Source organism: Coregonus lavaretus (assembly GCF_964263955.1).
Source record: "Coregonus lavaretus genome assembly, chromosome: 4".
Lineage (NCBI taxonomy): Eukaryota > Metazoa > Chordata > Actinopteri > Salmoniformes > Salmonidae > Coregonus > Coregonus lavaretus.
This window is the reverse complement of record NC_139991.1, coordinates 31,891,459-31,918,374: the sequence shown is the minus strand read 5'-3', so window position 1 is coordinate 31,918,374 and position 26,916 is coordinate 31,891,459. Positions and strand designations below refer to the sequence as shown.

At 48.5% G+C, this 26,916-nt stretch overlaps 1 protein-coding gene across 1 annotated transcript in view; it reads right to left on the bottom strand.

The window, feature by feature from the left end:
- Positions 1 to 284: 284 nt before the first annotated feature.
- The window catches only part of LOC311128343 (uncharacterized protein), a 30,019-nt gene continuing 3,387 nt past the window's right edge, over positions 285 to 26,916 (bottom strand). The window contains exons 4-5 of the mRNA XM_084160452.1: positions 14,511 to 14,588; positions 285 to 1,674 (exon numbers count right to left, since the gene is read on the bottom strand). Of these exons, the coding sequence (XP_084016578.1) occupies positions 1,654 to 1,674; positions 14,511 to 14,588 (99 nt within the window). The 3' untranslated portion in view covers positions 285 to 1,653. The remainder of the gene's footprint in view (positions 1,675 to 14,510; positions 14,589 to 26,916) is intronic.

Genomic DNA, 26,916 nt, shown 5'->3' with positions numbered 1-26,916 from the left:
GAGACAGACTGGCGTAGTCATGTTGGAAAAGACTCAAGTTGGCTCTCCTGTTTCATACTAATACTGTAATGTTACAATGAGCAAGCAGGCAAACCATAGAAATAGAATCCCTAGAATGGAACTCTTCAATACAGAATCAGCCATATTTAGTGTACCCATTAATTTACCAGTCACATAGCCATGGGGAGAGGTTCTAATCCCTTTCTAGGCATTCTATTTCTGAGGCAAACACACATGTTGTGAATAGATGTAATAAGACAAACTAATAGACATCTTATTTTGTTATGTATACTTTATTCAACATTTAACAAATGTAACTAAACTCCTTGTCACAGTTAGTTGCATTTTTTGATTCCATGCTAGTGTGTTTCAAACTCCACCTTGTATTTCACTAATCTGCAGAGTGAGAACATAAAAATACAAGTTTATAAATTCACAGATACCTCATATAGCACAGTAGTAGTCCACCACAAAAACAAAGTATGCTTCCTTTCAGATTCGTATAGTTAATCGTTATAGGCACATGTGCTTTTTCATAAATTGTACTACAGTGCACTCCGCATATAGTGATCGCATCTGTGCAGGACTGTCAGTGGTTTATCACAGTGTACTGTATCTAGGGTGTCCAATCAAAAACGCTTCTTTTGACCAATAGGTAAAAATAATGTTAATTGTGTAGATAATCCTCTAAGAAAGAATTAAGGCTACTGGCTACCTGACAGGCTCACTTTCCCGTTGAACTCGTCGTCTTTCTTCTTGAATCCACAGGACATAAAACAATAGAGGTTAGATGAATATTGATTTTGAGACATGTTTTCATATTTTAGTATATGCTTTTCATATTAATTCAAAATTCAATTTTTGGGGGGGAGATTTCTCACAAAAACAAGTGTATATCTGTGAAATGTCAACAGCGAACAGAGTGTATAACAAGCTTTTTATTTTCAAAGCCTTTTACATTTAATTAAGCTTTTTGCGACCTGCGGAAACAACCTTTAAGACGACAACCACAAAATGTAAAATCCTCAAGTTATTACGAGAAACAGAGCGTCAACAGAGCGCAGTGCTTATTATCGGCTGTATTAGGTTACGAAATCCGACTTTTTGGATATCATGTTAATGATATGTTAGACAAAGGCTCCAATGAACAATTCAGAACATTAATAATCAAATTTGTCTTGGTAAAATGTATTTTATAACATAAGGAAGTGACATTTCATCAGCAAAGCGCGTTTTCGACTCCGTCCTGTATATAGTATTTGTATTTACTTCAAAGCCACAAAGTCCACAGACAGCTAGACAGAACGTACAGGTAGTTCCTCCGGTGTCCAGGTGGCTGCCTTAGTGGGAGGGAGTTACTGAAGATGACAACTGGACCAGAAGGGCATATAGACCCCACTCAGGACTGACTGACGGAGACTACAGGCCACACACACAGACTGATGTACACACACACTGGCGTTCACCCACTAAGCTTAAGACACACGTTACACACACACAACGTCATACACACATGGCACAGACTCCATTAAGGAACACAACGAGGCACGACGGGACTTGGCAGGGCGACATGGAATGTTTTGATAATTGATTCTGGATTGTTACAGTAGTTCTGGATTGTTGTGAGATGAGGCACTTGACAGTGCTGTACTTCTAATAGCCATCGGAATCCTCCTGCAAGTACAGAGGGGGAATGGTTACTTTTAGAATTATTATGAAATTATTTTCCCACTTGTGTAACAACTGATAACATTAAACTCTATTACCATGTACAAAGCAGTTACTATGTTACTACAGTTATTTCAAGTTTTAATGTCACGTGCACAAGTACAGCAGAATGCCTTTCTTGCAAGCTCCAAACCCAACAATGCAGCAATCAATATCAATGTAGCACTAAAAATAAGCTAAGGTAGAACAAAAACACACGAGAATTAAAAGTAAGAAATAAGAAGAACACGAGAAAGTAAGAAGCTATATACAGGGTCAGTTCCAATACCATATTTACAATGTGCAAGAATACTGGAGTGATAGAGATAGATATGTATAGGGGTAAGGTGACTAGGTATCAGGATATATGATCAACAGAGTAGCAGCAGCGTTCACTGAGTGTACAAAACATTAGGAACATCTTCCTAATATTGAGTTGCACTCCCTTTTGTCCTCAGAACAGCCTCAATTCGTCGTGGCATGGACTACAAGGTATACTACTATTTCTGATACACACGGGAAACACATCTACACTGATTGAAGTGGATTTAACAGGTGACATCAATAAGGGATCATAGCTTTCACCTTGTTTCACCTGGTCAGTCTGTAATGTTTTTTACACTCAGTGTAAATGATTGAGTACGTGTGTGTAGAGTCAGCATAAATGTGTGCGTGTTGGAGTGTCAGTGTGCGTGAGTGTTTAGAGTCCTGTGAGTGTGCATAGACAATGCAAAAATGAAATACAAGGGTCAACTAATGTGTAGTTACATAGGTATTAGGATAACTTAAGGTAAAGTATTACCCTATTTGTACATAATGTTAAAAATAAGATGAATTAACAAATCACATGCATACATGGTGGTGATGGATCATGATGATGGTGGATGGAACCCAAAATGACCTATTGTGAGCAAACGGGAACATCACCCTTCTGAACAGCCAAAATAAACAATAAAAGCCATGTAAAACAATCTGATGAATGAAACATGGGAAAGGATGACTAACTAACAAGGGGAGGATGATGAGAAAACCATTCATTATTGATGCACTAACCACGTTTCCATCCAACCATTTCATATGGATGAATTTCCTGATTTATGAAAAAAAGTCACGACCGGGCTGATGGAAACATTAAATGCCATTACAATTTTATAAAATGCCATCAAGACAATTTGTTCGTTCGACATGGTGGGATCTTTTTGTGTCTGTAAAATTAATTATGCAAGAAATGGCGGAGGAAACACCTTTATGTGCAAACATTGTGTCACACCCTGGCTCTGGGACTCATTATGTTGAGCCAGGGTGTGTTCATTCTATGTGTTCTGTTTCTATGTTGGGTGTTCTAGGTTGTTTATTTCTATGTTTGACTGAGTGACTCCCAATCAGAGGCAACGAGTGTCAGCTGTGTGCTGGTTGTCTCTGATTGGGAGCCATATTTAACTGTCTGTGTTTCACTTTGTGTTTGTGGGTTTTTGTTCCGTGTTCGGTCATTGTCACTGAGGACTTCACGAGTCGTTTATTGTTTTGTTATTTCGTGTGTATGCTTTAATTAAATAAAGCAAGTATGTTCGCAACTAACGCTGCGCTTTGGTCCACTCCTTCATACGACGTTCGTGACAGAAAAACCCACCATAAAAGGACCAAGCAGCGTGTCCAGGAGCAGGCAGACTGGACATGGGAGGAAGCGCCAGGAAAGGAGATGGAGAGGCTGGCGATGGCCCAGGTGGGCAAATCGTGGTCCTGGGAGGACATGCTCGGGGGCAAGGGACCTTGGGGTAGGATTAAGGCCCTGGCGAGAGAGGAGCAGCGGCGTCAGCAGTGCCATCGTCGGACGGACGAGAGGCACCCCCAATAATTTTTTAGGGGGGGGGCACACGGCATGGGCGACTGGGCAGCAGGAGGCTGCCACAGGGCGAAATGGGAGACGAGGAGAGAAGGCCACCGGGTTACGGGAGCCATTGGCGAGAGGAGGGAAGGAAGTTGTAGAGGCACGGCGAGAGGTACTGAGGTGTATTGCCAGTCCGGTCCGGCCCGTTCCTGATCCCCGTTTAAGGCCAGTGGTGTGTGTTCCCAGTACGGTCCGGCCTGTTCCTGCTCCACGCACCAAGCCTACGGTGTGCGTCGCCAGCCCAGTCCGGCCTGTCCCTGCTCCACGCACCAAGCCTACGGTGTGCGTCGACAGCCCAGCCCGGCCTGTCCCTGCTCCACGCACCAAGCCTACGGTGTGCGTCGCCAGCCCAGTCCGGCCTGTCCCTGCTCCACGCACCAAGCCTACGGTGTGCGTCGCCAGCCCAGCCCGGCCTGTCCCTGCTCCACGCACCAAGCCTACGGTGTGCGTCGCCAGCCCAGCCCGGCCTGTTCCTGCTCCACGCACCAAGCCTACGGTGTGCGTCGCCAGCCCAGTCCGGCCTGTCCCTGCTCCACGCACCAAGCCTACGGTGTGCGTCGACAGCCCAGCCCGGCCTGTCCCTGCTCCACGCACCAAACCTACGGTGTGCGTCGCCAGCCCAGCCCGGCCTGTTCCTGCTCCACGCACCAAGTCTACGGTGCGCGTCGCCAGCCCGGTCCGGCCTGTTCCTGCCACTCGCACCAAGCCTACGGGGTGCGTCGCCAGCCCGGCCCGGCCTGTCCCTGCTCCACGCACCAAGTCTACGGTGCGCGTCGCCAGCCCGGTCCGGCCTGTTCCTGCCACTCGCACCAAGTCTACGGTGCGCGTCGCCAGCCCGGCCCGGCCCGTTCCTGCCACTCGCACCAAGCCAGGGGTGCGAGTCGTCAGTCCGGCACAACCCGTGCCTGGGTCATCGGTGCCAATTCAGGTACCGCTCTACTGCTCCACTAAGGAGCTGAAGCCTACCGCTCCTGCTACGTCCAGTCCAGCTCCAGCCAGCGGGGCCAGACCGGACCAGGGGCGCTATGGGGGGTTTGTTGGAGGGTGGTGGGCAAGCCCGGAGCCGCCGCCGAGGAGGAATGCCCACCCAGCCCTCCCCTGTTTTGCTCGTATTTAGGCGCGGTCGCAGTCTGCGCCTTTAGGGGGGGGTACTGTCACACCCTGGCTCTGGGACTCATTATGTTGAGCCAGGGTGTGTTCATTCTATGTGTTCTGTTTCTATGTTGGGTGTTCTAGGTTGTTTATTTCTATGTTTGACTGAGTGACTCCCAATCAGAGGCAACGAGTGTCAGCTGTGTGCTGGTTGTCTCTGATTGGGAGCCATATTTAACTGTCTGTGTTTCACTTTGTGTTTGTGGGTTTTTGTTCCGTGTTCGGTCATTGTCACTGAGGACTTCACGAGTCGTTTATTGTTTTGTTATTTCGTGTGTATGCTTTAATTAAATAAAGCAAGTATGTTCGCAACTAACGCTGCGCTTTGGTCCACTCCTTCATACGACGTTCGTGACACATTGATATAATAACCATCCATAAACTTGGAGTGACGCGATGATATGGTGTGTGGTCCTCCCACTACGACTCGGGAAAGCATGCAGTTTATTAGGCTACAGATGAAATAGATTATGATGAACTTCACAGGGTGGTGAATGTGCAAGGTGATGAGCTTGATGCTCCTTTCCAATAAATATTGAGTGTTATTCTGGTGATGATCGAAGCTTGGCTGCCGTTTGACAAATACAAATAATAAATCGCTCTTATCCATAATAATCTCATAATGTAGGTAGCCTACCCACACTGTATCTGCGTACTATTGGCTAGAGCGCATGTGCCAAGATCAGAGTGGGAACATTTGCTACATAAATCAAATAAAATTGTATTTGTCACATCCGCCGAATACAACAGGTACCTTACAGTGAAATGCTTACTTACAAGCCTTTAACCAACAATGCAGTTTTAAGAAAAATAAGTGTTCAGTAAAAAATAGATAAGTAAAAATGTGCGTGGGCACAGGTTAGTCGAGATAATATGTACATGTGGGTAGAGGTAAAGTGACTATGCATAGATAATAAACAGAGAGTAGCAGCAGTGTCACGATCGTCTAATGAGGAGGACCAATGCGCAGCGTTGAAGGTGAACATATTATATTTATTAAATGATCACACGATCAAAACAATAAACAACGATGCGTGACGTCTATGGTTACAACACAAACCAACACGAACAAAATCCCACAAACCCGAATGAAAAACAGACAGTTTAAATATGGCTCCCAATCAGAGACAACCAACGAACAGCTGACACTCGTTGCCTCTGATTGGGAGTCACTAAGGCAAACACAGAAAACAACAAACCAGAACCCCCAACATAGAAACACACCACATAGAACAAACACACCCTGGCTCAACACCTAGAGTCCCATTGCCAGGGTGTGACAGTACCCCCCCCCCCCCTAAAGGCGCGGACTGCGACCGCGCCTCAAAAAGAGCAAAACAGGGGAGGGCTGGGTGGGCATACCTCCTCGGCGGCGGTTCTGGCTCCGGGCTTGACCCCCACTCCTTCTCTAACCCCCCAAAGTACCCCTGGTCCGGTCTGGCCCTGCTGGCCGGAGCTGGACTGAACACTGGTGGAGCGGATTGCTCTAGCTCCGACGTGAAGCCTCTGACCGGTGCCGGACCAGCCACCGGTGGAACAGGCACGGGCCGTGCCTGACTGACGACGCACACCACTGGCTTGGTGTGGGGAGCAGGAGCGGGCCGAGCCGGGCCGTCGAAGCGCACCCCTGACTTGGTGCGGGGAACAGGCACGGGCCGTGCCGGACTGACGACGCACACCACTGGCTTGGTGTGGGGAGCAGGAGCGGGCCGAGCCGGGCTGTCGAAGCGCAACCCTGACTTGGTGCGGGGAACAGGCACGGGCCGTGCCTGACTGACGACGCACACCACTGGCTTGGTGTGGGGAGCAGGAGCGGGCCGAGCCGGGCCGTCGAAGCGCACCCCTGACTTGGTGCGGGGAACAGGCACGGGCCGTGCCGGACTGACGACGCACACCACTGGCTTGGTGTGGGGAGCAGGAGCGGGCCGAGCCGGGCTGTCGAAGCGCAACCCTGACTTGGTGCGGGGAACAGGCACGGGCCGTGCCGGACTGACGACGCACACCACTGGCTTGGTGTGAGGAGCAGGAGCGGGCCGAGCCGGGCCGTCGAAGCGCACCCCTGACTTGGTGCGGGGAACAGGCACGGGCCGTGCCAGACTGACGACGCGCACCACTGACTTGGTGCGGGGAGCAGGAATGGGCCGGACCGGGCTGACGACGCGCACCACTGACTTGGTGTGAGTGGCAGGAACAGGCCGGACCGTACTGGGAACACACACCACTGGCCCTACGTGGGGATCAGGAACAGGCCGGACCGGACTGGCAACACACGCCAGTACCTCTCGCCGTGCCTCTACAACCTCCTTCCCCCTGGTGACCAGTGACTCCCGTAACCTGGCGTCCTCCTCTGCCAATCCGCTGGGCCGCTCTGCCGCGGTCTCCTGCTGGCCCGTCGTCCATGCCGTTAGCCCCCCCCTAAAAAATGTCTGGGCGTCTCCCCTACCCGTGGACCAGGTCTCCATGTCCCTCGCCAGCCTTTCGCCCTTCTGCCACAAGGTCAAGCCCTTCTCCTCCTCACTCGGCTTGACCCAGTCAAGGAGGCGAAGGAGATCTGTTAGGGATCTCCCTGGCGATGGCTCCTGGACACGCTGCTTGGTCACATCTTGGTGGGATTTTCTGTCACGATCGTCTAATGAGGAGGACCAATGCGCAGCGTTGAAGGTGAACATATTATATTTATTAAATGATCACACGATCAAAACAATAAACAACGATGCGTGACGTCTATGGTTACAACCCAAACCAACACGAACAAAATCCCACAAACCCGAATGAAAAACAGACAGTTTAAATATGGCTCCCAATCAGAGACAACCAACGAACAGCTGACACTCGTTGCCTCTGATTGGGAGTCACTAAGGCAAACACAGAAAACAACAAACCAGAACCCCCAACATAGAAACACACCACATAGAACAAACACACCCTGGCTCAACACCTAGAGTCCCATTGCCAGGGTGTGACAAGCAGCGTATAACGGTTGTGACAAAACCATCAGTAGAGTTGAAAATGCGATGGAAACCCATTTAACTTCTATTTTTCATTCGATACATGGGAATCTATGTACACTACGTGAATCTCTTCCCCTGTGTGCACTACGTTATCACGCACAGCCTTTTATCCACAAAAAGTCTGATTAAACATGTCACTGGTGGGAAAATGTGCATCTTGTTTTATGCAGATTTTAGAATATTTACATGAAAATCTAGCTAATGACTCAGTTTGAGACTCTTATCTCTGAAATTTTGATTCGATTGTCACAAAATACCATAACAGGGCTCTCGAACCCTGTTCCTGGAGAGCTACCCTCCTGTAGGTTTTCATTCCAAGCCCAGTTGTATTTTACCTGATTCAGTTTATCAAAGGGCTAATTATTAGATTAAGGTTAGCTAGATTAGGGTTGGAGTGAAAACCTACAGGACGGTAGCTCTCCAGGAACAGGCTTGGAGAGTCCTGGACTAGAGCCTCTGACACAGGTTTCAGCTACAGTACAGTAGGCTTGTTGAAATAGCGCTCTAGAACAGTGGTTTGCCTTTTGAGGAACTCTCAGGTACAAAAACGCTTTTCACGAGAGTGGGCACCCCTGGCTGGGTGGGCACCCCTTGCCCACAAACCCCGGATAGACTGGTCCACGGGGTGGCTCATTCTGGAGGGAGGCTCCGCCCTGTCCTGTTCCGGTCTCCACCGACCACTCATCAGCCCAAACCACCATCCCAGACCACCTACCAGTCCTCACCTCTTCCCCAGGTCCCGCACTCCGAACCGCCCTAGCGGCAGTTGCCACCGGGAGGACGGCGGCTACAGACTCCGTCACCAGCCCAGACCTGGCAGGCGTTCCCCGGGAGTATTGGGATCTGGGGGAGGTGTTTAGTAAGAGGCGTGCCAAGGGCCTACCTCCTCACAGGCCTTACGTCTGTGCTATCGATCTCCTGCCGGGCGCCATGCCCACACGAGGGCGATTATTTTCCTTGTCCCAGGCCGGAGACGCTGGCCATGAGGGAGTATATCGACGAGGCACTCGTATCTCTACCTCACCCGCGGGCTTCTTCTTCGTGGGGAAAAAGGACGTGGGGGCAGCAGCCGTGCATTGATTACCGGGCGCTCAACGACATCACAGTTAAGAACCGCTACCAATTCCCCATGATGACGACAGCAATCGAGTCATTGCAGGGAGCCCGGGTCTTCACCAAGCTGGACTTACGTAATGCCGACAACCTGGTGAGGATTCGGGAGGGGGACGAGTGGAAGACTGCTTTTAACACACCCAGAGGGCATTACTAAGTCATGCCGTTCGGTCTAGCCAACGCGCCTGCGGTGTTCCAGGTGTTGGTCAATGGCGTGCTCCGGGACCTCCTCGACTACAGCGTCTTCGTGTATTTGGATGACGTCCTAATATTTTTGAAGGACATGAGTAAACACCAGCAGTACGTTCGGCAGGTCCTCCAACTCCTTCTCCGTCACCAGCTCTACGTCAAGGCGGAGAAGTGTGTGTTCCACACAGAGACAGTCTCCTTCCTGGGGTTCATCTTCACCCAGAGGGACCTACGGATGGACCCAGCCAAGGTCAGCGCGGTACTGGATAAGCCCCAGCCCTCAAGCAACGACAACGGTTTTTAGGGTTCGCTAATTTTTATAGGCGATTTATTCACAATTTTAGCTCCCTAGCCACTCCCCTGACAGCCCTCAACCAGATGAGCGTACGCTCCTTCGCCTGGCCCCAGGAAGCGGGGAACGCATGATACACTTAATTGGCGCTTTATATCGGCCCCGGTTCTCGGGCATCCTGATCCGTCCCTGCCGTTCATTGTGGAGGTGGATGCTTCAGACGTTGAGGTGGGAGCAATCCTGTCCCAGCGGTTCCTCACGGACGTTAAGACTCACCCCTGCGCATTTTTCTCCCGTCGGCTGTCCCCGGCGGAGCGGAATTACGACGTGGGGAACCGTGAGCTGCTAGCGGTCAAGCTCGCCCTGGGGGAGTGGAGGCATTGGCTAGAGTGGGCCGCCCATCCATTCATCGTATGGACTGACCACAAGAACTTAGCCTACATTCAGGGGGCCAAGAGGCTCAACTTTCGCCAGGCCAGGTGGGCGTTGTTCTTCACCAGGTTCCGGTTCACCATCTCATACCATCCGGGGTCGAAGAACACCAAGCCTGACGTGCTCTCCCGGCAGTTCGACCCTGTGGACCTGGTGGAGAGGGACGACCCCATTGTCCCCAACGCCCTGATTGCTGCCCCAGTTTCGTGTGGAATTGATAGGCTGGTCAGAGCAGTGCTAAGGCGGGAGCCTGATCCGGGCGGAGGTCCATCGGGGAGGATGTACGTACCCAAGGTTGCGCGCTCGCGACTGCTTCAGTGGGCGCACACGTCCGACCTCACCAGCCATCCAGGGGGCGCCAGGACGTTGGAGTTCCTGCGTAGGAGGTTTTGGTGGCCATCTGCTGAGGGGGATATGCGCGCCTTCGTGGCTACTTGCCCGGTGTGCGTGCGCACAAAGAGCTCACGTCAGCCCGCGGCAGGGCTGCTCCAACCCCTGCCTATCCCCAAGCGCCCCTGGTCCCACATCTCGCTGGATTTCATTTCTGCCCTACCCCCCTCTGATGGATACACAGTCATCCTGGTCGTTGTGGACCGGTTCTCGAAGGCTGCCCACTTTATTCCCCTTCCCAATCTCCCGTCAGCCGGGGGGGAAGAAAAAACAGACATTAGGATCCCAATTCCGTTTCAACATTTTAATGTTCACACTAGAGGTCTTCACGGATCCAACAGACCCAAAATTCTGAGATCCAAGCGGGTCCGGATCCTACAGCTGAAACTGGTTGCTGCTGCTGAGGAGCGCAAGAGCGAGTGTAAGGAGCCTTGGCCTTTGCTACTGTTGATTGTGAAAATGGAGGCCATTTTCATTGAAGTAAATGAAAAGTTGGAGGAGAAAGAGTATAGTGAAAAGAAGCCGACAAGGGGAATGTCCTCTGTGGGTGGACAAAGATGAGAAGAACGTTGGCGCGGCCAAATGGTCTGTGTGCAACTCGCTATTTAGGTTTGATGCAATATTTTTACTTTTAACTGTTTTCATATTTATTATCATTTGTTTTATCATTATTATTGTAAGCCTATTTAAGAATCTCAACCAGTTCTTTAAGTATGCAAGTATTTTGTTTCAGTTGTTGATATTTGTTGGCTAAATTAAGTTCCAACTGTAATGATGTGTTTGCCGCAATATAATAGAATTACCGGTAGGCCTATATAGGGCTGCTCACACTCAAACCATAAAAAGGCAAAACCAAAGAGGGCGAGATGCAAAACGTAATTTAATGCCACAACATAATAACTTGTTTGTATTTTCCATGTAAACAGGCTTATAAAGGCAGTGTGCACCGGCGCTCCAACTCTCTCTGACAGCTGAACTTGAGGTGAGGTGTTTTAGGCCTACCAGTGTTACTCCTTTAATCTAATGCTTATCTTTATAAAAACAATATTCTGATAGAAAATGTACGAATTAGCCTCCTTCTGTACGCCTCTCTGTATATTAGTAGCCTATTTATTTATTTGATTTAACCTTTATTTAACCAGGAAAAGCCCATTGAGACCCAGAGTCTCTTTTTCAAGGGAGACCTGGCCAAGAAGGCAGCAACAATCAATACATTACAGAATTAAAACATACAACAATACAATTCAACAACATGATCCAGTCTAAAAAAAAGCATTTACACTCCTCTAACAGAGTCTCCCATCAACATTTTTAATTCATTCAGTGGCACTAATATATCTAGATGAAGCATGGGTTGTAGACTATTCAATGCCTCTGATGCACAAGACGAGAAAGCAGTCTTGCCTAATACTGTAAATATCCTGGGGACTTTAAGTAGCAACCACCTAGCAGACCGGGTATGGTAACTGCTGGTGGTGAAGAAGACCAGACTAAAGAAGTAAAGAGGGAGTTTACCCAAAAGGGCTATGTAGATGAACACAAATATAGCCTTCTGCGCATACTGTATAAAGTGAGGTCCAACCCACCATTTGTTACAAGGTGCAATGGTGGGTGAGTGACTTGGTATTTGTAATAAAGCGCAAGGAAGCATGATAAACAGAGTCGTCTCTGTAAGACAGAGGAGGCTGCATGCATATACAACAAGTCACCATAATCAATTACAGAGAGAAAAGTGGCCTGAACACGCTTCTTTCTAGCCATAAGCAGGAAGCAAGCCTTATTACGAAAATAACAACCCAATTTAAATGTAAGCTTCCTCACAAGATTATCCATATGAACTTTAAAGGAAAACTTGTCATCCAATCATATACCTAGGTATTTGTAGGATGACACTTTTTCCAATGGATAAGCCACCAGATGTGACAATGCTAACCTTCTCTGGCTGAGTGCGAGCTCTGGTAAAGGTCATGAATTTAGTTTTTTATACATTCAAGACCAGTTTGAGACCATAAAGGGAGACCTGCAGTGACTGAAAAGCAGTCTGGAGGTCTTCAACAGCCTGAACCAGAGACTCAACAGCCTGTGCCCCGATCTAAAGCCAGACTGAACCCCGCTCAGTATGTTCTTTTCAATTAAGATGTTTTTTAAACTGTGAGTTCACTAGGGATTCATAGACTTTGGCCAGGATATGGAGTTTGGAGATAGGACGATAGTTATTCACGTCTGAGGGATCTCCACCCTTTAGTAGTGGGAGGACATAAGCTGATTTCCAAATGATGGGTATGGAATTGGTCAAGAGACTCAAGTTGAAAATGTGAGCCACAGGCTCAGTAATAATACCAGCTGTTACTTTAAGAGGGATCCGGGATGTCTGGACCTGAATACTTTTTAATTGTCTACTGCCTTTAGTGCTTTATAGACCTCAGCTTAATAAACAGGCTCAAAGTTAAAATGGTTCACATGAGAGCCTATATCATAGTTTACTGTAACAGAGCTTACATTAGAGGCCTGGGCCCCACCATTATCAGAAACTGAACCATCAGATATGAAGTGCTTGTTAAAAACCCCTACAATATCAGCTTTATCCTTCACTTCATTAGAATCCATCATTAAATGGTCAGGAAGGCCAGAGGATACATTAGAAGCTGACACTGATTTGATTAGCTTCCAGAACTTGGTAGGGTTGTTTAGGTTCCCTGTGACCACATTTAGATAGAAATCTGATTTGGACTTCCTGATCATGTACATTTGTTTCTTAGCGCTCTGAAGGAGGCCCAGTCAACAGGAGCATTTGTATGTCTAGCTTGAGCCCAAGAGACATTTCTCTTTCTAATTAATTCTGCCAAGTTATCTGAAAACCAGGGATTGTCCCTTCCACTGATTCTAAATTTCTTCACAGGGGCATGCTTATCGCAAATGGACACAAATGTCATATAAAAATAGTCCCAGGCAGTGTCAACATCGAGAATCAGACTTACTGTCATTATTATGGTACAGATCATGTAAGAACACGTCTTTAAAAAATATAACTGGGTTTGGCTTTGGTCATTTTTGTATATCTAACAAGCAATTTCACAGTGATCACTGACATCATTACAGAATATCCCAGTCGATGTGTATTTGTGAGAGATATTCGTTAGAAGAATGTCCAAAAGCTTTGATTTGTTAGGTGCTCTGGGATTCCGTCTTGTAGGCGCATTAATTAATTGCGTGAGATTCAGAGTCACAGTTCTTTAAAAGAGTCCGATACAGATGTAAGCATGTCCCAGTTCAAATCTCCAAAAATAATGAATTCAGAGTCACTTAGCTTGTGCAGGACATCAGAGAGAGAGTTAAGTGAGTCTCCCGAAGCAGAGGGCAGTCTGTAGCAGCCGACTACAGTAATGTGGGAGTCCTTATATACGTTCACTTTAACCGCAAGCAATTCAAAATGTTTGGCTTTGGTAATCGAGAGAATTTGAGGTGTTAAACTTGGATTTCACAAATTGCAACCCCTCCTCCTTTACTCATCCGATCAGTTCTAAAAACCGTGTACCCATCAATAGAAATCGAGATATCTGACACAGATTTCTTTAGCAAAGTTTCTGATAAGGATAAAGAATGCATCTTTCTCTCGGTCTCTCTAGGGCTAGGCCTAAGCTTCTCTTCTTTTATATAATTGTTTAAAAATATTCATATCATACAGTGGACGCCTAGGCCTACAGGCCTATATGCATGCAATGCCCTGATGCATTTAGCGCTCAAATCTCCCACAGCTGAACCGTGAGGTGGACAATTACTGTTTTAGGAAAGTAAAAACCAATAAAACAATAGGCTATAAAGTCTTGAATATGCTACACATCGAAACACAATAAATAGTTGTTTTGACATTTCTTATAGGCAGTTTAAGGACAAGTAAGTAACTGTGGATCATTTGGCCAATGTCACTTGTTTATTGATGGCGCTGGCAGCGCCCAGTCGGAAGTTTATTTCTCTCTCGCTTTCTACTCTCGGATCTGAACGGGTCTCTCAGATCCGAGCCGGCATGGGTCTGTTTGGGTCTGTTTTTCCATAAGCCTTTTCGGAACGGGTCTGACTATCCTCGGGTCCATTCGGAACGGGTCTCCGTTTTTAAATGTTTTATTTATGCATGTTGGGTGGGAAAGCCACAGATCCATTTCGGAATGGGTCCAAGACCTTTAGTTCACATCCCTACTCTCAGGTGTGCCGCAAAACTTTTCCTAATCTTGATTATTTTATCTTGATAGTTTTTTTTTAAATCAAGGTGTACCACGGTTTAAAAAAGGTTGGGAACCACTGCTCTAGAAACTGTTATAAGCGTAGGTAAATATCCTACCTCTGCAGCAGTATCACCACCCTCTGGGTCCCCAGATGACTCCTTGATGGGTGAGTCTTTAGACATAGCATCTTCATCCTGCAATAATAACAACACACATTCACTGACCAGGTCAACAATGGGGAAGTGTTGGAAATATCCACAGTAGACAATGATAACTTTTGTTAGTTGGTTGCTGCTGCAGTAAACACTGAGTGCACAAAACATTAGATACACCTGCTCTTTCCATGACATAGACTGACCAGATAAATCCAGGTGAACGCTATGATCCCTTATTGATGTCACCTGTTAAATCTACTTCAATCAGTGTAGATGAAAGGGAGGAGACAGGTTAAAGAAGGATTTTTAAGCCTTGAGACATGGATTGTGTATGTGTGCCATTCAGAGGGTGAATGGGCAAGACAAAATATTGAAGTGCCTTTGAACGGGGTATGGTAGTAGGTGCCAGGCACACCAGTTTGAGTGTGTCAAAACTGCAACGATGCTGGGTTTTTCACACAACAGTTTCCCATGTGTATCAAGAATGGTCCACCACCCAACTTGACACAACTGTGGGAAGCATTGGATTCAACATGGGCCAGCATCCCTGTGGAAAGCTTGACACATTGTAGAGTCCATGCCCCGACGAATGGAGGCTGTTCTGAGGGCAAAAGGGGGTGCAACTCAACATTAGGAAGGTGTTCCTAATGTTTTGTACACAGTGTATTCCTCGTTGGTAATGACAAGCGTGCTAACAATTGCAGGCTGTGGGAACCAAACCTATTACAGTAAATTGCTTCTTGATCCATGTGCATGTTCTGTGCTACAATACAAGGCATTAAGAGTTAATGAAGGAGGAGAGGCTCCACAGCACACACATCAGATAGTAGAACTTTATCGGTGCTTGTCATTGGTGTGACCTTCTTTAATAAGATACAGGCAGGTGACACACAGCTCCACTCATCTCCCAGTGTGTGTGTGAGACACGGCTACCAGCTGACACGACCTTAGAGCAGTTACCGCGTGGCATGGGCCCACGTGCCCTCTGCTCCTTTATGCATGTATGTGTGTTTGTGCCCTCTCCTCCTGCTATTCCATTTAACACCGCCCACCGCGTCTCCATCTGTTCACGCAGCAGAGCCAGAGACTCACTGGTGTGCTTCTACAGAGAAAGAAGCACACCACACGGCTTCTCTCAACACCCACCGTGGCCAATAAATACTGTCTCTACTGTGCTATTTTCTATTCTGTTAATCATTTCAAGAAACCCAAACCCATGAAGCCCCATGATATAGTTAGTTCAAATGATAATACTTGTCGTATAAAGAGAATAAAAACTGGAATATCTTATCCAGGTAAGTTTTAACTTGAATTGAGCCATTTCCCATATGAAACATTAACTACATTTTAATTGTGTTCCTCTTGTCTTGTGGCTCATCAACAGAATCAATCAATCAATCAATTTTATTTTATATAGCCCTTCTTACATCAGCTAATATCTCGAAGTGCTGTACAGAAACCCAGCCTAAAACCCCAAACAGCTAGTAATGCAGGTGTAGAAGCACGGTGGCTAGGAAAAACTCCCTAGAAAGGCAAAACCTAGGAAGAAACCTAGAGAGGAACCAGGCTATGAGGGGTGGCCAGTCCTCTTCTGGCTGTGCCGGGTGGAGATTATAACAGAACCATGCCAAGATGTTCAAAAATGTTCATAAGTGACAAGCATGGTCAAATAATAATCAGGAATAAATCTCAGTTGGCTTTTCATAGCCGATCATTAGAGTTTAAAACAGCAGGTCTGGGACAGGTAGGGGTTCCATAACCGCAGGCAGAACAGTTTAAACTGGAATAGCAGCAAGGCCAGGCGGACTGGGGACAGCAAGGAGTCACCACGGCCGGTAGTCCCGACGTATGGTCCTAGGGCTCAGGTCTCTCAGTTGGCTTTTCATAGCCGATCATTTAGAGTTGAAAACAGCAGGTCTGGGACAGGTAGGGGTTTCGTAGCCGCAGGCAGAACAGTTGAAACTGGAATAGCAGCAAGGCCAGGCGGACTGGGGACAGCAAGGTGTCATCATGCCCGGTAGTCCTGACGTATGGTCCTAGGGCTCAGGTTCTCAGAGAGAAAGAGAGAACGAGAGAATTAGAGAGAGCATACTTAAATTCACACAGGACACTGGATAAGACAGGAGAAGTACTCCAGGTATAACCAACTAACCCCAGCCCCCCGACACATAAACTACTGCAGCATAAATACTGGAGGCTGAGACAGGAGCGGTCCGGAGACACTGTGGCCCCATCCGAAGAAACCCCCGGACAGGGCCAAACAGGAAGGATATAACCCCACCCACTCCGCCAAAGCACAGCCCCCGCACCACTAGAGGGATATCCCCAACCACCAACTTACAATCCTGAGACAAGGCCGAGTATAGCCCACAGAGGTCTCCACCACAGCACAAACCAAGGGGGGGGGGGCGCCAACCCAGACAGGAAGATCACGTCAGTAACTCAACCCACTCAAGTGACGCACCCCCCCCAGGGACGGCATGAAAGAGCACCAGCAAGCCAGTGACTCAGCCCCTGCAACAGGGTTAGAGGCAGAGAACCCCAGTGGAGAGGGGAACCGGCCCGGCAGAGACAGCAAGGGCTGTTCGTTGCTCCAGCCTTTCCGTTCACCTTCACACTCCTGGGCCAGACTACACTCAATCATATGACCTACTGAAGAGATAAGTCTTCAGTAAAGACTTAAAGGTTGAGACCGAGTCTGCGTCTCTCACATGGGTAGGCAGACTGTTCCATAAAAATGGAGATCTATAGGAGAAAGCCCTGCCTCCCGCTGTTTGCTTAGAAATTCTAGGGACAATTAGGAGGCCTGCGTCTTGTGACCGTAGCGTACGTATTGGTATGTACGGCAGGACCAACTCGGAAAGATAGGTAGGAGCAAGCCCATGTAACGCTTTATAGGTTAACAGTAAAACCTTGAAATCAGCCCTTGCCTTAACAGGAAGCCAGTGTAGGGAAGCTAGCACTGGAGTAATATGATCAAATTTCTTGGTTCTAGTCAGGATTCTAGCAGCCGTATTTAGCACTAACTGAAGTTTATTTAGTGCTTTATCCGGGTAGCCGGAAAATAGAGCATTGCAGTAGTCTAACCTAGAAGTAACAAATGCATGGATTAATTTTTCTGCATCATTTTTGGACAGAAAATTTCTGATTTTTGCAATGTTACGTAGATGGAAAAAAGCTGTCCTTGAAACAGTCTTGATATGTTCGTCAAAAGAGAGATCAGGGTCAAGAGTAACGCCTAGGTCCTTCACAGTTTTATTTGAGACGACTTTACAACCATCAAGATGAATTGTCAGATTTAACAGAAGATCTCTTTGTTTCTTGGGACCTAGAACAAGCATCTCTGTTTTGTCCGAGTTTAAAAGTAAAAAGTTTTCAGCCATCCACTTCCTTATGTCTGAAACACAGGCTTCTAGCGAGGGCAATTTTGGGGCTTCACCATGCTTCATTGAAATGTACAGCTGTGTGTCATCCGCATAGCAGTGAAAGTTAACATTATGTTTTCGAATAACATCCCCAAGAGGTAAAATATATAGTGAAAACAATAGTGGTCCTAAAACGGAACCTTGAGGAACACCGAAATGTACAGTTGATTTGTCGGAGGACAGACCATTCACAGAGACAAACTGATATCTTTCCGACAGGTAGGATCTAAACCAGGCCAGAACTTGTCCGTGTAGACCAATTTGGGTTTCCAGTCTCTCCAAAAGAATGTGGTGATCGATGGTGTCAAAGGCAGCACTAAGGTCTAGTAGCACGAGGACAGATGCAGAGCCTCGGTCTGACGCCATTAAAAGGTCATTTACCACCTTCACAAGTGCAGTCTCAGTGCTATGATGGGGTCTAAAACCAGACTGAAGCATTTCGTATACATTGTTTGTCTTCAGAAAGGCAGTGAGTTGCTGCGCAACAGCTTTTTCTAAAATTTTTGAGAGGAATGGAAGATTCGATATAGGCCGATAGTTTTTTATATTTTCCGGGTCAAGGTTTGGCTTGAACATACAACATCTGTGACATACAACATCTGTGACATGAGTACAATGAGTTGGTCTACAGGAGCTGATGAGGTGTGTTCTCTGTTTGGTCTTACAAGCCCAAATCCATTTACCAGCCTGAGCTGTCTCCTCACACACACAGCACTGCTTGTTGTGTGTGTGTGTGTGGGTGGATGGGTGTTCTATCCAACAAACAGGCAGCAGCCTCGCTCTTCCTCTCTCACACTGGCTAACTGATGGCTGTGGACAACCACATGAAAGTAGATTGATCGCTCTGCTCCCTCACCTGCTGTTCCCTTGCTTGCTTTAGGAAGGAGGGATGGAGAGACGGATAGATGGATAAATAAAGGTAAAGAGAGATGGAGCCTGGGTCGGAGCCCCCTAGGCAGAGAAGCCCCTTTGATGGGCTCTAACATGGGGGTCGGTCGATTGGACCTTTTTAATTTGATCGATATCAATGACACTAATGACTGGGGCTCAGAAGTCAAGCAGGGAACAGAGAGGTACTAAGGCTCTGTCTAAATGAGATCAATCCAATTCCGTGCACAGTCTCTGGCTTCGTCCCAAATGGCACCCTATTACTTATATAGTGCACTACTTTTGAACAGCGCCCATGTAGGGAATTAGGGTGCCATTTGGGACGCACTCTGTATTTCTGTGTTTTCTCTCTCAAACTCGAAGGACACATTAAGGTGTTATACAGAGGACACGATTAGGAGTTAGACAGGGTTTGGAGATACACCGTTAGGTAGCCAATCAATGGCCACAGGAAATGCCACAAACAAACCTCTTTAAAAACAAATCGAATGGACAGGGGATTGTGTTGACACACTGGTGATTAACAGAGAAAAACAAAGATTGTAATTGGCTGAAAAATAATACTCAAGACATTACTCTGATTACCAGAGTGGTTCCAAGGCGTTGCCTACTGTCCAGACCAAAATATTTATTCCTTTTGCAGCCCAGAATTTCACTACTTTATCTTATTCATCAGTAGCATTTCTGGGTGTGTGTCGGTAATTATTGTTATGAAGTCCTTGATCTTGGAACCCAGAACCAAATCTTGTGTGGACACTGGCCAGCTACTCGATTTGTTTAACATTTAAGTTAACAGTCTGTCATTAAATCGTAAACCCTAACATCTACAAGTTAAGAACATACATACAGTGGGGAGAACAAGTATTTGATACACTGCCGATTTTGCAGGCTTTCCTACTTACAAAGCATGTAGAGGTCTGTAATTTTTATCATAGGTACACTTCAACTGTGAGAGACAGAATCTAAAACAAAAATCCAGAAAATCACATTGTATGATTTTTAAGTAATTAATTTGCATTTTATTGCATGACATAAGTATTTGATACATCAGAAAAGCAGAACTTAATATTTGGTACAGAAACCTTTGTTTGCAATTACAGAGATCATACGTTTCCTGTAGGTCTTGACCAGGTTTGCACACACTGCAGCAGGGATTTTGGCCCACTCCTCCATACAGACCTTCTCCAGATCCTTCAGGTTTCGGGGCTGTCGCTGGGCAATACGGACTTTCAGCTCCCTCCAAAGATGTTCTATTGGGTTCAGGTCTGGAGACTGGCTAGGCAACCCCAGGACCTTGAGATGCTTCTTACGGAGCCACTCCTTAGTTGCCCTGGCTGTGTGTTTCGGGTCGTTGTCATGCTGGAAGACCCAGCCACGACCCATCTTCAACGCTCTTACTGAGGGAAGGAGGTTGTTGGCCAAGATCTCACGATACAAGGCCCCATCCATCCTCCCCTCAATACGGTGCAGTCGTCCTGTCCCCTTTGCAGAAAAGCATCCCCAAAGAATGATGTTTCCATCTCCATGCTTCACGGTTGGGATGGTGTTCTTGGGGTTGTACTCATCCTTCTTCTTCCTCCAAACACGGCGAGTGGAGTTTAGACCAAAAAGCTCTATTTTTGTCTCATCAGACCACATGACCTTCTCCCATTCCTCCTCTGGATCATCCAGATGGTCATTGGCAAACTTCAGACGGGCCTGGACATGCGCTGGTTTGAGCAGGGGGACCTTGCGTGCGCTGCAGGATTTTAATCCATGAAGGCGTAGTGTGTTACTAATGGTTTTCTTTGAGACTGTGGTCCCAGCTCTCTTCAGGTCATTGACCAGGTCCTGCCGTGTAGTTCTGGGCTGATCCCTCACCTTCCTCATGATCATTGATGCCCCACGAGGTGAGATCTTGCATGGAGCCCCAGACCAAGGGTGATTGACCGTCATCTTGAACTTCTTCCATTTTCTAATAATTGCGCCAACAGTTGTTGCCTTCTCACCAAGCTGCTTGCCTATTGTCCTGTAGCCCAGCCCAGCCTTGTGCAGGTCTACAATTTTATCCCTGATGTCCTTACACAGCTCTCTAGTCTTGGCCATTGTGGAGAGGTTGGAGTCTGTTTGATTGAGTGTGTGGACAGGTGTCTTTTATACAGGTAACGAGTTCAAACAGGTGCCGTTAATACAGGTAATGAGTGGAGAACAGGAGGGCTTCTTAAAGAAAAACTAACAGGTCTGTGAGAGCCGGAATTCTTACTGGTTGGTAGGTGATCAAATACATGCAATAAAATGCAAATTAATTACTTAAAAATCATACAATGTGATTTTCTGGATTTTTGTTTTAGATTCCGTCTCTCACAGATGAAGTGTACCTATGATAAAAATTACAGACCTCTACATGCTTTGTAAGTAGGAAAACCTGCAAACTCTGCAGTGTATCAAATACTTGTTCTCCCCACTGTATGAGCAATACACTGTTTTCTTCTCTGCCCAGGGAGATTCTATTTGTTTATAACTTCCTCTCAGTAGCATAATCACAGCCTAATTGTGTAATCCCTCTAGAATTATGTCCCACTTAACACTAATTTAATCTCTGTGTGTGCGCATGTGTGCCATGTAACAATTTATTAATCTAGTCATAAACGAACGAAGGCAAAGGAGGAAGGCAGCTGAAGTTATTTTTCTAATTAGTGCGGTTTTCTCTCTGATTGATGTCATTGATTTGTTCTAATAATGGCAGTGTGTGTGTGTAAGTGTCACGGATTCAGCCGAGGCTGCTCCTCCTCCTTGCCCCGGAGTACTAGCTGCTGCCGATCGATGTTTCGGTGTTTGTCTTGTTTGGTATTTATTGTTTACACCTGTTTCCCATTATGTTGGATTGTATTCCCTATATTACCCCCTGTCTCACATTGGTTATTTTGTGTGTGATTGTTCTTTGTTATTTCGGCAGTTGCTTTGTATTACGGGCATTTGTGTTTTCCTCCCTGTTTGGAGGTTTGTTGTTTTGTACGTTTATTTTACTGTGTTCAGTAAAGTACGTTGCCAGCCGCTCTGTGTCCTGCGTTTGACTTCGCTGACCGCATACACGTCGCGTGACAGAATCACACACCTAGACATGGAGTCAGCAGGAGCGGCGGTGCCAGCTGGATCAATGGAGGAGCGCGTAACACAACAAGCGGCCATGATCCAGGCTCTCGGCACCGCCATGGAACGGGTGACGAACACCTTGGAGCGATGGGAAAGAGGAGGTTTGCCCACACCTCCTCCGACGATACCACCACCATCAGCTATTCCCATCGCTTCATCTCCGGGGTCCAGTGGGATTCGGCTCTCGCTCCCGAGGGCTTATGATGGCACCGCGGCCGGATGTCAGGGTTTCCTGCTCCAAGTGGAACTCTACCTGGCAACCATCCACCCGGTGCCCTCGGGATACGAGAGCGTGTCCGCCCTCATCTCCTGTCTGTCCGGCAAGGCGCTGGAGTGGGCCAATGCCGAGTGGGGGGGAATAGACGCTGCTACAGTCAACTATGCGGAGTTCACCTGCCGCTTCAGGGCGGTGTTCGATCATCCCCCAGAGGGGAAGGCGGCAGGTGAGCGTCTGTTCCACCTCAGACAGGGGAGGAGGAGCGCGCAGGAGTTAGCATTGGACTTCTGGACTCTGGCTGCCAATGCGGGATGGAATGAGAGGGCCCTCATCGACCACTACAGGTGCAGCCTGAGGGAGGACGTGCGTCAGGAATTGGCCTGCAGGGACACCAACCTAAGCTTCGATCAGCTGGTGGACATGTCGATTCGCCTAGATACCCTGTTGGCTACCCGCGGATGTCCGGAGTCGGGGCCGTCCATTCCATCCCCCAGCACTTCCGAGCTGAGCCCTATGGAGCTCGGGGGTGCTGGTGCTAGGGAGACTAAGAGAGAGACCAGGAGAGAGGCCGTCCCCTGCACCAACTGTGGCCGCAGAGGACACACTGCGGGTCGGTGCTGGGGAGGGTCTCCTAGGAATCGAGGCAGTAGGCAGCGCACTGATGAGTCATTCCAGGTGAGTAAGCACCCAACTCACCCAGAGCTCTCTGTTGTACATATGTGTATTAAAGTTGTGTTTCCCGAGGTTTCTCCTCACTCCCAGCATAAGGCGCTAGTAGATTCAGGCGCAGCTGGGAATTTTATCGATCGCCGGTTCACGTATAAGTTAGGGATTCCTATTGTACCAGTTGATGTGCCCTTCCCCACCCATGCCCTAGATAGCCGCCCTTTGGGGTCGGGATTGATTAGGGAGGTCACAGCGCCACTTAAGATTAAGATGCAGGAGGGCCATGAGGAGATTATACGGTTATATTTGATTGACTCTCCTGCGTTTCCCGTGGTGTTGGGGCTTCCCTGGTTAACATCTCATGACCCCAACATTTCATGGCAACAGAGGGCTCTCAAGGGATGGTCTGATCTGTGTGTCGGGCGGTGTGTAGGTGTTTCCGTAGGGGCAACGACGGTGGAAAGTCCGAACCAAACTCCCACCATGCACATTCCTCCTGAGTATGCCGATTTGGCACTCGCCTTCTGTAAAAAGAAGGCGACTCAATTACCACCTCATCGACAGGGGGATTGTGCGATAGACCTCCAGGTAGGCGCTGCGCTTCCTCGTAGTCATGTGTATCCTCTGTCTCAGGAGGAGATGGCGGCTATGGAAACATACGTCACCGAATCTCTGAGACAGGGATACATACGATCGTCCACTTCCCCTGCGTCCTCAAGTTTATTTTTTGTGAAGAAGAAGGATGGGGGTTTACGCCCGTGTATTGATTACCGTGGTCTCAATCAGATTCCAATCAAATACAGCTATCCTCTCCCTCTGATTGCTAGTATGACGGAGTCATTACACGGGGCGCGATTCTTCACAAAATTGGATCTCAGGAGCGCGTACAACCTGGTGCGCATTAGGGAGGGAGATGAGTGGAAGACAGCATTCAGTACCACCTCGGGTCACTATGAGTACCTCGTCATGCCATACGGTTTAATGAATGCTCCTTCAGTCTTCCAATCGTTTGTGGACGAGATTTTCCGGGATTTGCATGGACAGGGTGTAGTGGTGTATATTGATGACATTCTATTATACTCCGCTACACGAGCCGAGCATGTGTCCCTGGTGCGTCGGGTACTTGGAAGACTGTTGGAGCATGACCTGTATGCGAAGGCGGAGAAATGTCTGTTCTTCCAGGAGTCCATCTCCTTCCTGGGACATCGGTTGTCCGCGTCAGGGGTGGAGATGGAGATTGACCGCGTTTCAGCCGTGCGTAATTGGCAGACTCCCACCACGGTGAAGGAGGTGCAGCGGTTTTTGGGTTTTGCCAATTACTACAGGAGGTTTATCCGGGGCTTTGGACAGGTAGCAGCTCCCATCACCTCCCTGCTAAAGGGGGGCCCGGTGCGTTTGCGGTGGTCGGTTGAGGCAGACAGGGCGTTTAGACATCTGAAGGACCTGTTCACCTCGGCTCCGGTGCTGGCACATCCGGATCCCTCTTTGGCGTTCCAAGTTGAGGTGGATTTGTCCGAGGCGGGGATCGGTGCTATACTGTCTCAGCGCTCGGGCACGCCTCCAAAACTCCGCCCCTGTGCTTTCTATTCTAAGAAGCTCAGTCCGGCGGAGCGCAATTATGACGTGGGGGACAGGGAGCTGCTAGCGGTGGTTCAAGCCCTGAAGGTATGGAGGCATTGGTTTGAGGGGGCTAAACACCGTTTTCTCATTCTGACTGACCATCGTAACCTGGAGTACATCCGGGCAGCGAGGAGACTGAACCCTCGTCAGGCTAGGTGGGCCATGTTTCTTACCCGATTTGGGGTAAGAACGCTAAGGCAGATGCCCTGTCCCGACGATATGACACAGAGGAGAGGTCCATTGAGCCCACTCCCATACTTCCGGAGTCTTGTCTGGTGGCACCGGTGGTGTGGGAGGTCGATGCGGACATCGAGCGGGCGTTACGTGCCGACCCTACTCCCCCACAGTGTCCAGAGGGACGGAAGTACGTGCCGCTCGAGGTCCGTGATCGACTGATATATTGGGCTCACACGTCACCCTCCTCTGGTCATCCTGGTATTGGTCGGACAGTGCACTGCCTTAGTGGGAAGTACTGGTGGCCCACCTTAGCTAGGGATGTGAGGGTTTACGTTTCTTCCTGCTCGGTGTGCGCCCAGTGTAAGGCGCCTAGACACCTGCCCAGAGGGAAGTTACAACCCCTACCCGTTCCACAACGGCCGTGGTCTCACCTATCGGTGGATTTTGTCACGGACCTTCCCCCCTCCCAGGGGAACACCACGATCTTGGTCGTTGTGGATCAGTTTTCTAAGGCCTGCCATCTCATTCCTATGCCAGGTCTCCCTACAGCCCTACAAACGGCCGACGCCCTGTTTACTCACGTCTTCTGGCACTACGGGGTGCCTGAGGATATAATGTCTGATCGGGGTCCCCAGTTCACCTCTAGAGTCTGGAGGGCGATTAGCCTGACCTCGGGTTTTCACCCTGAGAGTAATGGGCAGGTGGAGAGAGTAAACCAGGATGTGGGTAGGTTTCTGAGGTCCTATTGCCAGGACCGGCAGGAGGAGTGGTCGGGGTATATCCCCTGGGCAGAGATAGCCCAAAACTCACTCCGCCACTCCTCCACTAATCTTACGCCTTTTCAGTGTGTGCTGGGTTATCAGCCGGTCCCTGGCATCAGAGCCAGATCGAAGCCCCTGCAGTGGATGAGTGGTTTCGGCGCTCGGAGGAAACATGGAACGCTGCGCATGTCCATCTGCAGCGGGCTATCAGGCGGAAAAAGGCGTGCGCCGATCGGCACCGCAGTGAGGCTCCGGTGTATGCACCGGGAGATCGGGTCTGGCTCTCGACCCGAAACCTGCCCCTTCGCCTGCCCTGCCGGAAGCTGGGTCGGCGGTTTGTGGGGCCATTTAAAGTCCTGAGGAGATTGAACGAGGTATGTTATAGGTTACAACTTCCCATTAATTACTGCATTAACCCCTCGTTCCATGTGTCTCTCCTCAGGCCGGTGGTAGCTGGTCCACTTCAGGAGAATGAGGTACGAGAGGCTCCTCCGCCCCCACTAGACATCGAGGGGGCTCCGGCGTACTCAGTCCGTTCCATCGTGGATTCGAGGCGTCGGATGGGGGGTCTGCAGTATCTCGTGGAGTGGGAGGGGTACGGTCCGGAGGAACGGTGCTGGGTCCCTAGGAGGGAAATCCTAGATCCCTCCCTGTTGAGGGATTTCCACCGGAGTCATCCGACTCGCCCTGCTCCGCGTCCTCCTGGCCGTCCCCGAGGCCGGGGTCGGCGCACGGCTGGAGCCGCGCGTCAAGGGGGGGGGGGGGGGTACTGTCACGGATTCAGCCGAGGCTGCTCCTCCTCCTTGCTCGGGCAGGCTTCGCCGTTCGTCGTCCCCGGAGTACTAGCTGCTGCCGATCGATGTTTCGGTGTTTGTCTTGTTTGGTCTTTATTGTTTACACCTGTTTTCCATTATGTTGGATTGTATTCCCTATATTACCCCCTGTCTCACATTGGTTATTTTGTGTGTGATTGTTCTTTGTTATTTTGGCAGTTGCTTTGTATTACGGGCATTTGTGTTTTCCTCCCTGTTTGGAGGTTTGTTGTTTTGTACGTTTATTTTACTGTGTTCAGTAAAGTACGTTGCTAGCCGCTCTGTGTCCTGCGTTTGACTTTCGCTGACCGCATACACGTCGCGTGACAGTAAGGACACTGTACAGATAATGAATGCAATGATTGCTGAGTACCTGTGACGTCAGCAGGGTGCTTTGGGGGGGGCTAATTCACCTGGCAGATTAACACTTAAAGCCACAATCTGTCATTTGTTTTTCATACAAATGGCAGCCCCTCCACTTGTTTTGCTATAAAGCTGAGGGATGGGGCTGGAGAAATGCAACCATTCTCAAATGCATAGATGGAGTTCAGTTCTACTAAACTCTTGAGGCAAGTTATATCTCTCAATAATCAATGGGTGTTTGTCATTCATTGAATTGACCATTTGAACAGCAGTAAATATTGCATTGTCCCTTTAATTGGAAGAACA